Source organism: Lycorma delicatula, chromosome 3 (assembly GCF_047948215.1).
Source record: "Lycorma delicatula isolate Av1 chromosome 3, ASM4794821v1, whole genome shotgun sequence".
NCBI classification, from domain to species: Eukaryota; Metazoa; Arthropoda; class Insecta; order Hemiptera; family Fulgoridae; genus Lycorma; species Lycorma delicatula.
In genome coordinates this window covers 226266672-226287405 of record NC_134457.1, presented here as the reverse complement: position 1 = coordinate 226287405, position 20734 = coordinate 226266672, and the positions used below count along the sequence as shown (strand labels likewise).

The window sequence follows — 20734 nt, the reverse complement described above, 5'->3', positions numbered from 1 at the left end:
TGTTTAAAAATAAAGAGTACAAACTTACGTTTTCCTCTAATCAGAAAATTGTAAAATGTAAATAAATGAAATAAAACTGAAAAAATAAATGCACATAAGTATAACAAACAATTTGATCTAACTTTTTTTATACAAACAAAAATAAAATTACATTTAAAACTTTATAAAATAAATAAAAAAATTACTATTAACAGACTTTAAAAACACAACTATGATTCAAAAATTCTTATTTGTTGATATTCTTTGTTAGGTAATATAAGCAGAAAAATAAGTAATAATTTTTTTCTCAAAACGTATTTAAATTTCAGCAGTAAAACTTGGTAGTGCACAATACTACTATCTAAAGCGCACATATTTTTTTTTTTTTGAACTATATAGAGCCATCAGTTGTTCAGCAGCAATTGTGCATGTCAGTGTATAAGTGCTTAGTTGATTTTAATTTGTGCATGATGACAGATGCATCAAACACATTACTGCATCAAATTCTCTTAAAAGCTTGATGATAGCAAAAATAATTCATAAAATTAAACAGGCATTTGGTTACAAAGTTGTGCAAATTACACAAATTAAAAGAATGGTATAATCATTTTCAAAACAGGTGAATTTCAGTTGAGCGGCTAAGATATGAAGACAATAAACCAAAAGTAATTGACAATATGCACAATTTGATAATGAAAAATAATTAGCTGATAATATGAGAAATTGTAAATTACATAACAATTAGAAATGGTTTCATATGCACAACTTTAATGGATAATTTGACTATGCACAGAGCAGCTGCAAAATTTGTGTCAAAACTGTTTTTGTTTGATCAGAAAGATATTTGTTTTGAAGTTACACAGGCCTTACTAAAATTTTCTAATTGTTATCCTACCTTTCTTGAGGCTGTGATGAATCTTCAACATAACAGTAAGGCCCAGAAAGCAAATAAAGCTTGGTTATCACGGAGGTTACCACCATCCCCATGGCTAAAGAAAGCGAGGAGCGAAGTGGGTGATACTGACTGTCTTTTGACTACTGCAGAGTCTTGCATCACAAATATATACACTGGAAGGCCAAACTACCAACAAGCTAGAGGTTCTGCACTGACTTCATCATACAATATAGTGCAAGAGACAAGACTTGTGGGAATCATGTGAATGACAGTTGCATCATGATAACACGCCTATTTTGTCACATCAGAAGGCTGGGTTTCTTTGTCAAACAGGTCTTCCTCAAATTAAGGTGCCTTTGAAAGGATACCGATTTGACAGCTGGGAGTCATGAAAAATGCAAGCATAGATAATATCCATTACTAGAGCACTGGAAAAAATGTTTCCAGTAACAGAAGCCGGCTGTGTTAAGCGTGTCAGATAGCAAGAGGACTACTTTGAAGGAGACCAAGATTAGAAGCCATAGGTAAGTTATTCTTCTTACCTATATATCATATATCTGATACCTTTCAAACAGCCTACACTTAATTCTTCCTATATTTTTTCAGCCTATATTTGATAATTTTCAAACATACTACATGCAAAACAAAAGTAAAGATCTTTTAATAAATTAATCAAATTTGAAGGGGTTATAACTCTGCTGCAGTGTAATTAAAATAATACCTTTATTTTTTACAATATATTTTCACAAAAATTTCTTAGTTATTAGAAAAAAATTAAATTTTGGAAAACATATCTCTACGATGATGGCTCAAATACTATAAACGTAACTTCTGTCTTGCAGTAGTTTTTTGCATGTTGTGCATTTTTTAATATTTACAATAAATTTCACGCTGATCACAATAAAATTATTCCATATTATTACAGGGTACCTCACTGCTCAATGTTAGTTTCATATTACAGGTTGCAATTACAATAATTTTTCGTCTAATACAGAATTAAGTGTACCCATAAATATTATTAAATCTAATTTATAAAAATTTGGTTAGCCTATTAATTTAGAAAATATTTTTGTAAAAAAAAAAAAGACAAAAACTGAAAAAACTATTAAATTCCAAAGGGAACTTATAGTAAAATAAAGATATATTACAACAGATAGGATGGAAAAAATCAACAGGCAAAAACAAGACTATCTCAAGTACTCAATTGGCACAAAATGTTAGCTAAAAGTGCTATTTTCATCAGAAAAAAATGCTGTAATTAAGTCAGTATCCTTTTTTATTTTAAATTTATTATTCACTGAATTTTGTCTAAAAATATATATTATGCTCATTTGTGACTTGCATCTGCTATAAATATTCAATTTTTTAATTTCTAATTATCATGACTGTATGAAAAGTTTAACTTTAGACATTTTGAAAAAGCAAAAGATATTCTGTTATTTTCAATAGTATATTATAAATCTGTTAAAAACCATCCGCTGTTAATCATAAATTATTAAAAGGTGATGCATAAAAGAATAATTTTCCCGCTGAGCCAGTGATGACCGATTGATTCATATGTTCTGAAAGTATTCAAATATCTAATATAATATCCTTGATTTAGAGTGCATAGGCAATTACATCCTTTGTTTGTATGAGAGTAACTGTAGTTTATTATACAAATGGTTTGCCACCAGAATGTTATTAAATAATAAATAGATTAATTTAAATATTCTGTGATTGGTAAGTCATTTATTATATTCTGTTATTTTCAATAGTATATTATAAATCTGTTAAAAACCATCCGCTGTTAATCATAAATTATTAAAAGGTGATGCATAAAAGAATAATTTTCCCGCTGAGCCAGTGATGACCGATTGATTCATATGTTCTGAAAGTATTCAAATATCTAATATAATATCCTTGATTTAGAGTGCATAGGCAATTACATCCTTTGTTTGTATGAGAGTAACTGTAGTTTATTATACAAATGGTTTGCCACCAGAATGTTATTAAATAATAAATAGATTAATTTAAATATTCTGTGATTGGTAAGTCATTGGAATAAGTTTTATTAATTAAATCTTGCAAACAGCAAGAGAACACCCAATACTTATGATTTGGGTAAACAAATTATCAAGAAAAGTAGTAATTTTTAAATGTGAATGGTAGTATTCAATAAAACGAGGGCAGTTATTTGTAACTAACATTAACCTTGGTCTTCAATTAGTGTTAGAATATCTTTGGTCAATATTATTACAAACATTAAAGTTTTGCAAAAAATTGATATAAAGATTACTTCTTAAAAACAATAAAATGTCAAAATGGTGAAATATTCTGTCTTTCTTGATATTAAAAATTCAGGCATAAATGCAATCAATATCTGACTCTTAAATCTGAATTATTAAACTTCATATATTTAAAAATTTAAGGGGATAAATGAGCAAGAGCAAGAAATTTCTTTGACTCTTATTTGGAGCCATTTAAGGATTTTTAATAAACAAGAATTATCACAATGTGAAAAACTACCTTAAAATCTTACAAAATGACGATAATGATTCTAAAATCTACTTCACTATTTTATTTCAACATTTATAAAAATTTAACACAACTATTAAGAAAATATACAGGATATGTTCAGAAATATTTTACGTACCAAATAGCAGACCCAAATAAACAAATTGTACAATATAGATCAACCATATACTATTTCATTAAAGAAAGTATAAACCCAACAGAATATGTGAAGTAAACTAACAGCTAATGCTAACATGATTAAGTTAGCTAATCTCTCAATGCATTTTACCTGTTTTAATTCTTAGAAAATACATTCTCTCAAGAAAAAAATAATTCCTACATAAAAAAGAAGTTGATGCTTCTCAAACCTATACATCAACCTCAACTCTTGTGTTTGTTGAAAATAACATCAAAGAAATAATGACAAATATTCTAAACATTAGTCCAAACACAGTAGTATAACATAGGATTAGGTAACGTAAACAAGGTTCTAATAAAAACATTAAAATAAAAAAAACCTGTGGGAAATGTTTTAAAGATACGTTTACATTTAACCTTATTCTCAGAAAAATTTGGAGGTTAAAATGTTTTGATAACATAACGCAATATTTTCAAATCTATATACTTACAAACATAAATATCAAACTAAAATAACGTTAAAAGTCTAACTCATCAAAATAAAACCATTCACTTAGTTTTCTAACTTCAACATCAAACAAAACAATAACCGTAAAAAATGAATGAACACTAAAAACTATCATAATAAATTAACAGTACTTAACCCGGTAGGGCATTTTCATTTTGAAGTTAATAACATTGTTGTGCCAACTGACATTTGAAATAAGGGGAAATAACTAACTTCCGACGGTGTTTACTTAATTTAAATTTCGGCAACGGTTACACGAGTTATTGTATTGGCCGAAAAATTAACATTTATGTCTCGCACTTACCCAAAACTTGGAGTTGAATACATTAGCCTAATCTAGCTTCAGTGTCATATAAAAAACATAATTTTTATAAAATTATTAAACTAAATGATATGAATTATTAAAGCAGGAAAGTATCAGATAAATAATCTACTAAGTACTATATCCCATATTCCCATTGAAAAGTAACAAGCCTCGGCTTGTTTCCCTCTATCCAAGTGTACAAACTTTACAGTCTTATATTTTACCCAGTTTCTTCTCCGATATAAGAAGAAGTCATGGGAGAAGACGTCGGCAGTTCAACTTCACGAACTTGCGACTTTATCACAAATTTCATTTTATTTCCCGAAACTACCACAACACAACATAAATATGGAGAACTGACAACGCCAATGAGAAAAGGGAATTTAGTATTAAAAGAAACGAGTAGCCACTTCCATTGCCAACTTTAGTAACTAAGCATTTCTCCATTACTTAGGGATTCAATATATTCTAAGTTCATAGTAAAAATATTATACTGAGAAACGTAATTAATTATTTTACCCACTGCATTATCAAAGAGAAAATATTATTCACTGAATATTAATAAATCTATAATTGTATTATTCTGACCTCCGGTATAATACGTGAATATAAATGTTATTTTATTGTTATTATTTCACGAATGAAAAATCCCAATTATAGTTAATAAATTAATGACGACTTTCCCCGAAACAAAAACAGGAAATATCTAAACTATTTAGGTCATAATTTCTAATGTAAAGGCATCTCATATATTCAGCAGCTTAATTGTTATTTAATTCAACCTTTTGTGGCATACTTTTGTATGAACTGAGAGACTTGACACCAAATTAACATCTGAAATTATTTGTATGATTTTTGGGAACCGATTTCTTTCCTTTTAATATGAATGCCTGCTGACAATATGAGCGTTCTTACTGATTTAGATCCGGTGTATGAGTTTTGATACTACAAAATAAAATGTGTTAAAAGCTGTGTCATGTAAGCTTATAACAAAAAGAATTAAATCCTGTAACAATATTAATGAATACTGCATCTGACTGCAACGAAAATTGTAAATAACATACATTGACGTTACAGTTGCATAGGTATATATTAAGTCCATTCTTCAACAAAATGTTAATAAATTTACCTAATTACGACCGTGGTTTTAAAATATACAAATATGAAGTTCTCATAATAAAACATTATCATTATTTGTAACTTCCAAAAACGACTTAGTTATTTAACGTTTAAAAAACTTGAATATCGCAAATATGCAATGCTCGCTAGTGACACCTAAAGTCGTGAAGTGAAAACACTTCACACAATTTTTGTCTATATTTTTGTGAGTGTGATCTGCGTGCTAGATCAGTACTATACGTATTTTTAAAAGTGTAGTCAATGGGAGAGTAGTGAGGGTAAGATGGCTACGAAACCGGCTGTGTCTTCAGTTTTAGAAAAATATGGCTTGAAATCTTTAACAAAATCAAATCTTTTATATCATTATGCTCCAGCGGTTGGATTATCAAGTTATGCAGTGCTTTCAGTTAACGTAATGAACCCTGGATTGATACTTAGGTAAATATAATATTTCTGTTGGTGCCTATTTTGTGTGCGTAATTGTAGTTTTATTTTGGATTTTCTGTATTACATTGTGCATTTTCTGTAGTAGTAAATAAATACGAATTTTAGTTGATTATTGTATTACTTTTGGGAATGACATTGTGCTACACATATAATATCCTCTTTTTTTACGTTTGGTTGTGACCAACTTAATGCAAATTTTAATAATTATATTTTGTCCAGTTACACTTTTTTTGTTTTCCTATTATAAAATCACATTTAAAAAAGTGGAATTTTGAATATTAAATGAACGGGTTTTTATGCCCTTCGAGTGGTTTTTTTTTGTATGTGGCCCACGTTTGTGTAAGTTGATAAATTGATTATTCGCTTTGGGAAATCTTTTGATCATGGTTGCCTTAAAAAAATGTTTTTAGGATATAAGTCGGTTAAATTCTTATAGTTGAATTTTCAAGTTAAGAAATTGGAATTAAGGGTTCAGAGCGTATATTGCAATTGCATGCAGTTTACTTGCAAAACCATTGTAGGAAGCATACTCATTTTAGTTAAAAAGAACTAAAAGCTGTTTTTTGTATAATTCATCAAACCTGCAGTTTTTGTCAAGTTGAAGGTTTTTTAAAGGATACTAATGTTCACATCTTTTTTGTAGGTTAAGTCCTTGAGCTTCAGATGAGTCTTTGAAGACATGATAATAATCATTCATAATTGCACTAACAATTATTTTTTATTGTAATCTTAATTGTATTGTCCCCTGTTGGGATCTCCAGGTGGGAACTACTAAGGAAGGGGTCACCAGAAATTGAAAAATAACATTCTACAAGTCGGAGCGTGGAATGAAGTATAAAAAAGGTTGGTAGGTTAGAAAATTTTAAGAGGGAAATGGATTGGATAAATGTAGATGTAGTAGGAGTTAGTGAGGTTCAGTGGGGAGAGGAAAATGACCTTTCGTCAGGTGATTTTAGAATAATTAACTCGGCTACAAATAATGGGCAGGCAGTAGTAGGTTTTGTAATGAACAAGATAGCAAAAGAGAGTAGAGTACTTCAAAATACATAGCAATAGAATCATTGTAATAAGGATAAAATTGAAACTTAAACCAACAACGATTGTTAACGTTTATATGCCTACAAGTGCCCATGATGATGATGATGAGGTAGAGTGTATATACGAAGAAATTGATGAAGTAATTAAACATAAAAAAGGAGATGAAAATTTAATAATAGTTGGAGACTGGAAAGCAAGCACTGGAAAAGGCAAGGAAGGAAATATAGTGGGTGAATACGGGCTGGGCAAAAGGAATGAAAGAGGGGACAGACTTTGAGCTTTGCACGAAGTATAATTTAGTAATTTTCCAACACCCAGTTTAAAAATAATAATAGAAGAATATATACATGAAAAAAGCCAGGCCATACTGCAAGGTATCTGAGATTATATCATGGTTAAGCAAAGATTTAGAAATCAACTCATTGACTGCAAAACTTACCCTGGAGCAGATATTGATTAATAGTAGAAGGAAGATTAAGGAAAAACAAACCTACAAACATTTATAGACCTAGGAAAGTCATTCGATAACGTAAACTGGAATAAAATGTTCAACATTTTAAAAAAATTAGGGTTCAAATACATAGATAGAAGAACGATTGCTAACATTTACAGGAACCAAAGAGCAACAGTAATAATTGAAGAACATAAGAAAGAAGCAGAAGTAAGAAAGGGGGTCTGACAAGGATGTTCCCTATCCCTGTTACTTTTTAATATTTACATAGAACTAGCAGTTAATGTTAAAGAACAATTTAGATCCGGAGTAACAGTACAAGGTGAGAAGATGATATATTTGCTGATGATATAGTAATTCTAGCTGAGAGTAAAAAGGATTTAGAAGAAACAATGAACAGCATGGATGAAGTCCTATGCAAAAACAAAACGAAAGTAATGAAATGTAGTTTAAATAATGAAGGAAACCACTGAATGTGAAAATAAGAACAGAAAAGATTATGGAGGTAGAAGAATTTTGTTATTTGGGAAGCAGAATTACTAAAGTTGGACGAAGCAGGAGCGATATAAAATGCCAAATAGCACAGGCGAAACAAGTAAGTTGGACGAAGCAGGAGCGATATAAAATGCCAAATAGCACAGGCGAAACGAGTTTTCAGTCAGAAATGCAATTTGTTTACATAAAAAATTAAATGTCAGGATAAGATTTATATGGAAGTGAAACTTGGACGATTCGAGTACCTAAGAAGAAAAGATTAGAAAACTTTTGAAATGTGGTGCTATAGAAGAATGTTAAAAATCAGATGGGTGGATAAAGTGACAAATGAAGAGATATTGTGGCAAATCAATGAAGAAAGAAGCATTTGGAAAAATATAGCTAAAAAAAGAGACAGACTTATAGGCCATTAGGGCATCCTGGAATAGTCGCTTCAATATTGGAGGTACAGGTAGAAGGAAAAAATTGTGTAGGCAGGCAATGTTTGGAATATGTAAAACAAATTGTTAGGGATGTAAGATATAGGGTATACCAAAATGAAATGACTAGCACCAGATAGGGAATCTTGGAGAGCTGCATCAAACCAGTCAAATGACTGAAGACAAAAAAGTTGTATTTGTTTTTATAAATTTTTTTCTATAAAAGAATCATTGTCATTTTTAAGAGGCATATTTTATTTTTAAATTTTTTGTAGTTTATAGGGATCATCTTGTCTTATGTTAAGAGCCAAGTGGTTCAAAATAAAAGATTGGTAGCTTGACTGTCAGAAAAAATTCATATTTTGTAGGTGCATTCCCTTATGTTTTGGTAGTTCAAAACTAATTTTATTTTAATTTTTACTGTATCCAGTTTATAAATGGCGGCCATTTTTGTTTTTCATATTTGCAATTTTCAAAATTATTCAACACTGGGTTGGTTTAGTGGATTTAACTCATCCCAAATCATCATTCAAAGTTGAGAGTTTGGAGATTCAAATCCTAGTAAAGGCAGTTACTTTTATATGGATTTGAGTACTAGATCGTGATACTGGTGTTCTTTGGTGGCTGGGTTTCAGTTAATCACATATGTCAGAAATGGTTGAACTAAGACTACACTTCATATATATTCATATCATCCTCTGATATAATACCTTACGGTGGTTCCAGCGACTAAACAGAAAAAGAGAAAGGCTTTTCAAACTGTATTGTGTTCAGTACATTCTGACCTTATCCACCTAATATGATTTTGCTCGTGTATGTTTTGTAGCCGTAAGTTATAGAATGAGAATGAAGAAAATTCAATTTTCGTAGGGTAATTTCTCAAGGAAGAAACAGTTACTCAGCCTCAATTTTTTTTCTGTGTTTTTATATATAAGAGTATAGTTACTTTATAAAAAAATATCCTTAGTGAGCAGCTTACACTTTTAAACATTGAATTTTTTCAGCTTCGATATCTATTGGGGAATCGGGTAAAAATCTGAAAATTGCACATCTTAATCTTAATTGTACGCTATGGTATCAAACTAGTATAAATTTCAACTTTGAGATTCAATTCAAAGTATACAAAAATTGTGAATATGAGCAAAAAATGCTTGATTTCCACATCCAGGATAAGTGGGAATAAGAGTATAATAATACAATTATTTAAACATATATCAAACTAAGATAACTATTTTGATAATACAGGATATGCATTAATATGCTTGCCATATTATATAATGTTAAATTTAAAGGCTGTAATGAAATACAAAAACTTCAGATGCAATAACTTGATTGGTTGATAATACAAGAATTTAGTTTTAGTTATTTTTGACATTCTTTGGCATCCTTAACTTCAGATTACAGCTTTCATGTTTCTATTGAAGTTTGATTATGTAGAATATATATGAAGTGTGATAAAGATTGTTGTGACTCATAAATATTGCTTAAAAATATTTTCAGTCATTTTAACCTTTAGACGCATTTTGTGAAAATTCAGTCCCGTGAAAATTCAGTCCCGTGGCATTTTGCTGTAATAGTACGCTTCATGTATTGCTGTTAGCCGTTGCTGTGTAAAATGACTTAGATTCAATTTATTTAGTATATAAGGAAATATCATCATTAGGTTATAAAATGTTATTCATAGGCTTAATTTCTGTAACAGTTGCCAAGAGAAACAACTGTTTTGAATGTTCCTTTACTGTAGCCTATTCCTCCCGCCATGCTACTGTCATTTCGATTTCCGCCACGTCGTTCAATGTTGTTATTCAGTTTACACTTACATTTTCGCAATTTTTGTCATAAAAACATCATGTTTACAGTTGTTTTCTTTCCATAATGTAATTTATCTTGGTTTTTTAGTAATGTTGTTTTTATGTAATGTTTTCTTTTTCCAAATCTAGTTATAAAAACACTGTGTATAACGAGTTTCTTTACTTTACCATATTTTTTTTTGAATTTGTATACTTTTGTTTTCAATTTGTGTTATAGGGATATTTTTTGTAGAGAGTAAACAGTTCAAACAAGGCAGAAAATAGTGCTTATGTGATTGATAATGAAATAGCAAGGTTATTTGATGACTTAACATTTAGATATTGGTGCATTAAATGAGACTGATGAGAGGATACATTTGGTAGTATAAAGCATAATGGTTCTGCTGATGCGGTAGACCTAAAAGGTCAAATTTTTAGAATGACTGATTTATTTTCTGGGGATACATTACAAGTCACAGATAGTAATAACTTGGGATTTTAAGTTTTATGACTAGTATAACTGTAAAGCTGGCTTGTGCATAGATCCATGTTTTGAGATTATCACACTAGCAAAACCAATTAACTGTATATACCCCCTTTTTTCATGATAAAACATTTATTAATCAGTATTCTAGAATGTTTATTATTACGTTTGAGATATTATATACATATCTTAAGCAGAACTTAAAATAAATTCAACTAACTTGTTTCTGTACTTTTATTTTTTTTAAATCCATGCAGATAGGGGGTCACAATTACCTGCATAACTAACACGTTAAAGATTGTTACCACTTCCAGGTCTCGTCTAAGTTTCAGATTTTATTTGGTGAATAATTCCAACACAGAAATTTAATCAGGCAACTGCTTTGCCAAACACCTAACTTCTTTGTACAAATTTGCTATAAGATTAGTCTTGCATTGATTATTCATATCTTTATCTTTATCATTCTTTTATTTCTATTATTAAATACTTTGTTACTAATTATTAAAAATTTCTCTTTCAACTTTTTACCTGATATTAAACAACTTAAAAAATTCATTTAGGCTGTAATTTGTGGAATATAGATATCATTTCATTTACTTTTTTGCATTAGCATGCAAAAAGAATGAATTGAATACTTTTGAACATTGGCCCATATTTTCTCAAACTTATTTGATGTTCATTAATAGAGATATTAAGATTGCAGTCTATAACTATTTAAAGTACAAGAAAAATAAAGATACACTTAATATTACTGCAATCACCAACTTATTTATTTAACTATTGTAATGTTTCAAAATAGAAAAAATACAATAAATATTATTTTAGAAGCTAATATTTAATTTTTTTTTTTATAGCAACAACTATTAAGGCTTCATCACTAAAGCCATGGTAGGTCTATTGCCAAATCCATGAGGTTTACTGTTTATGCCAAAATTGTGGTGAATGTGATCTTACTTTATAAAATAAAAATGATAAACATGTGATATATATATATATATATATATAATCTGTAGATATTTTTCTCTAAGTTACAAACTAATACTTCATCATCTAACTGCAAAGAATTCAGCTACTTTTGTTAAAATTAGTGCTATAATTGCTTTAGTAGAAATTTACTGTTTTATGTTTCTTTTAAAAGTTTAAAAAAAAATGAAACCCATGTTATATTAATGTTAAAATTGAATTCACTGCTTTATGTTTATTACAACTGTTTTTAATTTGTAATTTTCATTGGTGTATGATGAAGTGGTGTGATATTTTAAATAGATTTTAAATATATGAAATAGCCTGTTATTATCTGACTACATATCTTAATGCTTATTAATTAATTTAGTTTTATTACCTTGTTTTTCAGAGTTATTCCAAATAGAGATGTTACCAACATTCTTCTTCTTAATTCAATTGTTGGAACTGGACTTCATGTTTATAATAGACCACACTTAAGTGGCGCCCCAGGAAAAATCCGGATTATGTACTGGTAAACTATTAACTTTTTTTTTCACGTGTTTAATCTGTAAATTAATATTAACTTTCCTTGCTTGTATCAGCAAGTGTTTGATTATTTCTTCATCCGTGGATCTTTAACAAACTATTGAGCCTATTCAACTCTTTATAGGAATTCATAGATTTATTTTTACTTGTTTACTTGTAAATTTTATGTTTTTATTTTTGAATATTATAATCTTTTGTATTGTTTGAGATTTATTATTATTTTTTTAATCTATTGATTACATTCCACAAATAATTGGAGTCAATATTTAAAAAAAATAATTAGGTGCTACAATTCTGTTAAGGAGTGTTTTAGTTATAAAACTTGAAGATTTTGTGTGTAAATTTATGGTTAAAATAAATTGTGAGATCTTATCCATGGTCATACTTGTAGTAGAAAGAAAATTTGAATTTGATAGAAAAGGAACTTGATTAGAAGAAAAGGATGTAAAAATTTAGAAAATCTGATTTTGAAATTCTGTGCATTTTATAACTGTTAAGATAAGTACTGTTAGCTGGGATTTTTATTTTTTTACATATTTCAATCCTTATTCATCACAAAATGAATCAATTAAAATCTATTTCAAAAAAGAAGAAAAAAGTTATTTGCTTCTTTACAAATAACTATTTTACATGAGGGGAATTGTCAGTTTCTCCATATTTTTAATAACAATAAAACTAAAGAGTCTAAAGTTAGTTTTTTAAAAAAAAACTATGTAGAAATAACAATCATTTTATGCAAAATAATAGAATGGGAATTAAGTGCTTCGTGTTATATTGGCCAACATTTATCACCAAATATAACTGAGGGCTATAATAGTGTGCATTAGTATGGATCAACAGCCAGTTGCACTGCCCAGATGTATGCTTCCTGAATTTAGATTTTTGTACAGGCTATGGTTCTGGTATGAGACCATCAATGCTCTTACATTTTGTTTTTTACTGTACAAGTCATAACAGTCTGTATTAGAATATATATATATTTATACTGTATATTAGCCTAAAGTTGAGGTTGTGTTAATTATTTGCCATAAATTTGTGTGACAAATCATACCATAACTGTTTTTTTTTAACTTTGTCATTGATGGAAGGGTTAGATTTTAAGCTCTACATAAATGCTTGGAAGTAAATCAAAATTGTTGCAAGATATTTTAATTTTTTTATTAAATTGAATTTTGTAGTCTCCTTAATTTCATTGTCTTGTTCTTGGCTATTGCCATTCATATGTCCTACTTACAACTCTGATTAGAAACAGTTGTATTGAGCACTGAAAGTAGCAACTTGTTTCTAAATTTTGAAGATCTTGAATACCAGTTTTTTGTCATAACTCGTTGCAGTATCCAACAAGATTTTACTCTCTGTCCAAAAACCATCTTTATTTACTTCTTGTACTTCTTTACCTCTCCCCATGTAATCCACTAAGCTGCTTATCAGGATCTCATCGTTGTTTCTCTCTCTCTGTCTGAACTAACTTCCAGTATTAATTTAGATCCTTTAGTAATTTTTACCGCATGACCATGCCATCTAAATTCCATTTTTTCCATCAAATCTACCAGGTTTCTCTTATAACTTTTGACGGTAACATTCCAGATGCAATCTTATCTTCCTAACAACTTTCTTTTCCAATTTTATGACTATTCTTGAGTTCACAACTTTCTAATTCAAGATTTCTTTTCCACTAATCCAGTATCTATCAGCACCTGTTTGCTTCCTTCTTAGTTCTATTGATAAATTTAATCCTACATTTTAACATTCCATTTATTTGTAATTTTTTCTGGTCAAAGAAGTAATATTTCACCTACCAAAAATTATAATATCTTTTAATTTCCAAATCGTATCTTTTTTGTTTATGAGATTCCCACTCATTTATTTTTACTTCCTCGTATGAAGTAAAGGAAGTATTATGATTGCGAAAAATTTTGGTTTTCAAATTTCCATGGAAATATCCATTTTGACCATCCCAGAACCCATTTTGACTGTAGTTCGATAATCTTGCATAAATCATTGGAAAATTCAGTTATTGCAATCATTGCAAAGCAGTCTGTCATTTTTATTTTTTAAAAAGCCGATTTGCATATGAAAATTAGTAAACAGTACATAGTTTCTATTTAACTGTGTGCCTGTTATGCTGCAACTTTTTTGTGGTGCAAAAAGTTAGGTTTTTGTTATATATAACTCTTTGATGTACCTCTTAATTAGATGCATTTATTTACTTAGATCTGATGAAAATATTTTCTTCTGAATATAATTTTTATTATTGAAATTTTTGTGAAAGTCGTGTTTATTTTAATTATAAGAGAATTATTGTTTTAACCCTTCTTGAATTTATTGGTGACATTTGTTTGTTTAGTCAATTATAGTTAAGAATTTAAAAGTAAATATTTCTGTTCTCTTTATATTGCTAAATCTAGTTGTATTTCATCAGCATAATAGAATGTATCATCAGTAAAATATTTATTTTCCTTATTACTCTTTGTTTTAGTTTCTTAATATAAACAAATATATGGTGTTATTATTGTATGTAACTTAATGAAAAATAATTCCCAACAATTAAAATATGGATATAGGATACTGTAATGTGTTATGATTCTTGGAATTATTACTTGGCTAAAAGACTTTTTGCGTGATTCTTGCTTACTCCTGAATTATAAAGTAGTTACATCCCTGAAAAGGATGCATAGTTGATCTACAAACTCAGATCATATACTGTAAATGTATTTTGTGCATACAGAGTTTTCATTTTATTAATGAATTCACAAGATTGATAAAATATCCTTTTTTACAATGCAGTTTGAATAATGCCTATTTGAATGACACAAATGTACAATATTACTGTTCTTTGCTAAGTTATGGTTAGCAAAGTCTTCAGAATGTGAAATAAATATGAATAGATTATGAAGTCTATCATTTACGTTTAAAAATAAGGATCGGTCAGTACTGTGTGGAACTGTAAGTGAATTGTCTCTGATGATGTACATCAGCTGATGATACATCTTCAATCTCAAACAGTAGATTGCAGGCACATCATTGATTCCTCTCTCTTTCTTTCTTTTCGTATTTTTATGTTAAAACTATTAAGTAATAATAAATAAATTAGAAGAATGTAAAGATAATTTATTAATTGTACAAATACGGTATATATTTTATTCTTTGTTTCAGTACGTATGGATCAGTTTTATTCAGTTTTGGCTCTGTACTTCTATGGGCTCTTTTAAGAAGCATTCTTCCAAACAATAAAACAGTAGCTACGATTCTCGGTCTGGTTTCTGGCTTCACTTTGACTGCAGTCGGTAAAGAATGTTTAGATTTTATTGACTCCAAGGCATCTAAAACAACTAAATAATTTATTTGGTATTCATTTTAGAATTAATATTATTTTTACAGGGTTGAGCTTAATATAAGAATGTTGTGAGTAGTCTTCTAATTTAGTTAATCTTATATTCAGCTCGACATGATTATGTAAAAGATGTAAATTTATAACAGTGGAATTGCTTTTTCTTCTATTTTTATCTGATGACTTTATTATAAAGAATATGTAAATATTATAACAATAGTGAAATGTAACAAATGAAGACAACAACCGATTAAAATGTGTAACTTCTTTTTATATCAGCGATTAATTTTATTTTGTTCTAGTGTTCAGAGTGAGAAATACTATTATATTACTTTCATTGAGAGTATTTTCAAGTTGTTTTCATTTTATCAGGAAAGTTTTATTAGTATTGTTGGTGTTCTATAAATCATATTTAATAATCACAGTAAAATCATAATCGCTTTATTAGTTGGTCAGATAATCAATCGCTATATTTTGTTGATACTGAGAACATTGTTGAAGTGAATTTTCCTTCTGAGAATATGACATGGGAGAGTATTCAACCAACTTGTTGGATTGAGCATGAGACTTTTTTAAATAATTAAAGAGCACAATTAGGGGTTTTTTTTTTTACAAACTAGTTTACTTATTTTAATATCTATGCATTTTAAAATGGTTTTCTGTAATGTTTTTAAAATGGGGATGCACAAGTAAATATTTTATAATTGTATTATTTCTATCACTGTATATCATTTATGTAATCTTTTCATAGAATTAAAACAGTTTTAATTATTAATAGTGATCAATGAAGTAGTGTTTGTAATTTCATAATGTTGTAATTTTTTTTATGAAGAAATACATTTAAAATTCTTAAAATATAGTTTTCTTTTATTATCTAATTTTTAAAGCTATTGTAAAAATAATGAAGTACTGAAGTTACTCATCATGAGACAGTTTTTACAAAGTAATTTATAATTCATCTTTTTTTCTAGAATAAAATGTGTGTGTCATTCACTGAATAAAATATATTCTGTTAATTTAATCCTTTTTTCCATTTTGATTTTCCATGGCAGTTCAACATGCATTACTCGTGAGATGTCTGTCATCTTTAAAGAATCTGAAGCAGAATTGTAAGTTTTATCTTCATGAATAACTTGACCATATCATTTGTTTTTGAAAGCACTATGAAACATTTATACTCATTGAAACATATGGAATCAACTCAGTATTTCTACTCATAGATCATTTTCTGAAATATATTAAATACAGACATTATTTTCTAGTTACAGAAAAGTACTTTAGTATTAATTACTTCCTTGTATGAAGTAAAGGAAGTATTGTGATCGTGAAAAATGTCGGTTTTCAGATTTCAACGGAAATATCCATTTTGACCATCTCTGAATCCATTTTGAATAGTTTTGGCAAGATGTCTGTATTTACCATATGTATTTATGTATGTATGAACATATGTATTTCACATAACTCAAAAACGATTATTAGCTGTAAGATGATGAAATTTTGGATTTAGAACATCTAGTTGTGCACCTCCCCTTTTGATTCCAATCTATGAACCAATAGTATACAGAAAAGCCCAAAATCCAAAAAAAATGTGGATTTTGGACTTTTTCTTAACTGCAGTAATAAGCCATTGAGAGCTTTCCAACGATTTATCATAACAGGTACTTATTTTCATTGGTTCCAGAGTTATAAACAAATGAAATTTTAATTAATGAAATATTTGGATCTTAGAAGGGGAAGGCACATTAGTTCGAATCAAACTTCATCTCTTTTTTTCCTTTAAATTTAAACATATTGATTTATTAATAATTATTAACCTCTGATTATTAAAAAAGTTTTATGATAAATAATAATTCAGTAATAAAAAAATAAAAATATGAAAAAATATCCAAAGTTATTAATAAAATAAAATTCCATGTACTTTTCATTAAAAAAAAAGTGTATATGTAATTTAATAGGTATACAAGGAAGTCATGTGATGTCCACATCAGATTTTTTTTTATGTGAAGTTGGTGTAGACTGATTTACATTTTATGTATTTATTTATAAACAACACTAATCAGAATTGCTTTTTCTGATAGCAATGCTTATTATACAGTCAGTCTCTTGAAGTGTTACTTGTAGGTTTTAATAGTTCTAAAAGGTAGGCTCAGTATTGAAAATAATCAAGAAACCGCTTTGCTCATTTTCTATATTAAGCAAGTCGTAGAATATTTATTGTTCCACACACTGGTTTGCTGTTTTGTGTTTCATATTAATTTATTTACAACTATTTGACTATGGCATCTAACAATCTTCCATAAATTCCTTGTAGTTATTAATGTCTAGTTTAGTTTGTCTAACCCACTGGGTTGGTCTAGTGGTGAACGTGTCTTCCCAAATCAGCTGATTTGGAAGTCGAGTGTTCCAGCATTAAAGGCAGTTACTTTTACATGGATTTGAATACTAGATCGTGGATACCGGTTTTCTTTGATGGTTAGGTTTCAATTAACCACACATTTCAGTTGAACTTGAGACTATACTTCATTTACACTTGTACATATCATCCTTTGAAGTAATACCTGAATGGCAATTCCTGGAGGCTAAACAGGAAAAAGAAAGTTTGATTTGTCTATATTGATTATCTTTTCAGATAAAAATATGAAAACTGGATCGGAGAACAGATTTATATAGAGAGTCGGTGCTATTAATTCTCAGTTCAGAAGCTGTAACTGAAACAGATGTAATCATCACAACAACTTGGGGAATAGGCTGTAAGTTTCCCATCCTTTACTTAACAGCAGCTCCAAAAGTGTTTGTGGGCACCTAGGTGTCATCTCCAATTTGATAATTGGGTTCTTTAGGCCTATAATCTGAGGTTACTGTTTCTAAAAGAAAAAAAAATAGTGGAGAACAGTTGAAGTTGAATATTTACATGGGTGAAGAAAAGGGGAAGTTTTTATTCAGTGAAAAATATACCAATAAATGGAGTCTGCTTTTTTATCTGTAAAAAAGCTATGAAGTCAGTTGTTCCCAGAGTTTGTGTCTTGGTCTGCCATCTGCTGTGACTTCCTCACAGGGACAAATGTTATACAATTTTCATAGTTTATTTCCATTATCGATTCACCGTCTTAGGAATGCAAAATTTATCAGATGGTGGAAACCACTTAGTTATTATTTGCAGAAGCCTTGTAAATGGAAAACTATAGGTGTTATTTGTGAAAACAAGTTTCACAAATAACACATAGAAATGAACTTGGAAGATTTGTTGTCACATTTCCATGTCAGACATTAAGTCAGACATTGTGAAAATTTGTAATTATTAAGATACCAGAATATATGCAATATAAAAAGCTTGAAAATTGCATAAAATATGCATGAAAGTGTCAAAATATGTAACCTTAAATAATAAAAAAATGGTAATATTTAGTTTTTTTATTTCAAAATCAGCAAATAATTACTAAGTAGTTTAATAACATGTAGATAAATTTGATAATTATCAATTATTTAATATTTTGTTACTTCTGTAAATGTAAACAATCAGGTACTGTTCCAAATGTTCGGTAGTAAGATTGTCTCTTCGATCACTCAGAATATTTTTATAAGTGTAAAAGGATCGTTCCACATCCACTGAGGTATGGGCAGTATTTCAATTTGGCTGCTTGTTAGCACTTATTGTTTCTGGCAAAAGTTCACCTGTCCCATTAATAAAACTATCAATTTGGCACAAAGGTTCAAAATGGGTTATTGTTCAAAATGTTATCAAATATACAGGAATACCTCTGGCAATGTGGAATTCAGGATTTTATTCATTAACTAGATTCAGTCAATGCTAAACCTTGAGTTTCAAGCTTTTTAATACTCACAGGATATGTGGGGAAAATGAGTGCTATCACAGCTATGTTTTTTTTATACTAGAATCATTTAATGCTTCCTTGGACTGACAAACCGCCATAGCCTCTGCACTATCGAAGTTGTTTACTACACCTTTGATGGCCTCAAAATGTTCATTGTAAAACAGTACAGCTTCAATCCATGTTCCCCATCAAGTTCCTGCTGGTTCAGGAGGTAAAGGCACATTTGGCAGTTTTTCTTTATAAGCCTTATTGTGAGCAGATGTCTTAAGAAACACTTTCTTTGTTGATGAAATCAGTTTATTTACATTTCCAAGCGTGGATGGTACTTCTTCAGCAAATCGATGTACTCCATGAGCAAAGCACGTTACATGAATTAATTTGGGATAAAATACTTGGGAGGGCTTTGGCTACCTTGATCATATAGGGAGCAGCATCTGAGAGAAATATAAACACTCTTTCATCTACAGAATATTCAGGAAATATTTTTTTAATACGCTTATTCATAAATCTGGCGATCGTAGAATGGTTTGTCTCTTTTTAAGGTCTTTGTAGGCACTGACAATTAAATTTAAATGCTATCCTTGAGTTCATTGCATATTTCTTCCAGAATATGTAGGTATGTAATTTTTATACAGTATCTATTTATCTGGGGTATATTTTAATTCAAACAACAGAAAATAATAGGATTTGTAAGTTTGTGAAGAGTTACTTGTAAGCAATGCTTAACATAAATCCATACTAAAGTGGTTTTTTGTTTACCTTTGCAAGTTAATCACTACTACTTGCCGCTGTTATAAGTTTTTGTGTGCCTTTTCTTTGCAATCCTGTGATATGAAGACTTGTCTTGACATGCTGGTCTATTCAAAACTTTTTTGTGCACAAAATATTTTTCTCACAAACTTGACAATATAAAACATTTCCGTCATTTGTAAATACTCTATGGTAGTCAGCTATCCATAAAGAAACACTTTTTCTTTTGTTGGGAGGCATGGTAGACATTAATCTTTGCACAAATAAATAAAAAACTAAACTGATGCAATGAGCGCATCAACAATAACATGTAATTTAATTGCCTAGTGGGTGGAGTGCTGCAGTAGGTGTGTGCGACGCAGAACAGTATCGTCCATCCTTGTCTCGCTTGATTCTGTGTTTTACTTGGCCTCATAATATTGTCCTACCAAAACAATAGGATGTGCTCTAAGAACTATGTGGCTAATAGGTTAGGCTGGCTACAACGTAAGATTTCATTTATTAACTACCAAAAAATATTGTAAATATAGCGAATATATTCATCATCTCTAGATTTTAAGAAAAATATGCAGTAATTGGTGAGAATGGGCTTAATATGCAAATGCATATAATCCGGTCTCTAGTAATTATCTTGATAATGCAAGACAGAGATTTCTGTAACTACAAAATAAATTTAATCGTGATCCTACTCTTAAAATTAACTATTTTAATCTATTCATGAATATATAAACTTAGGCCATGTGTCTAAACTAATTCATGATTTATT

General features: G+C 29.3%; 2 protein-coding genes across 7 annotated transcripts in view; one reads left to right on the top strand and one right to left on the bottom strand.

The window, feature by feature from the left end:
* LOC142322486 (uncharacterized) overlaps window positions 1-4736 on the bottom strand; it is a 56799-nt gene extending 52063 nt beyond the window's left edge. For 3 of the 6 annotated variants that reach the window (XM_075361609.1, XM_075361612.1, XM_075361614.1), the window contains exon 1: window positions 4321-4687. Coding sequence is in view for 2 of the 6 variants with exons in the window: in XM_075361614.1 (XP_075217729.1) it covers window positions 4321-4343 (23 nt within the window). In the remaining 4 variants the exon portion in view is untranslated. Of the gene's footprint in view, window positions 1-4320 lie in introns of all 6 variants that reach the window. The other 3 variants (XM_075361608.1, XM_075361613.1, XM_075361610.1) reach the window with 3 other exon arrangements.
* Window positions 4737-5671: 935 nt separating this feature from the next.
* Window positions 5672-15995, top strand: LOC142322485 (uncharacterized). Its single transcript, XM_075361607.1, has 3 exons — window positions 5672-5877; window positions 11918-12040; window positions 15211-15995. Exons 1-3 carry the CDS (start codon window positions 5723-5725, stop codon window positions 15392-15394), a joined length of 462 nt encoding a protein of 153 aa, XP_075217722.1. The 5' UTR covers window positions 5672-5722; the 3' UTR covers window positions 15395-15995.
* The last annotated feature ends 4739 nt before the right edge of the window (window positions 15996-20734 follow it).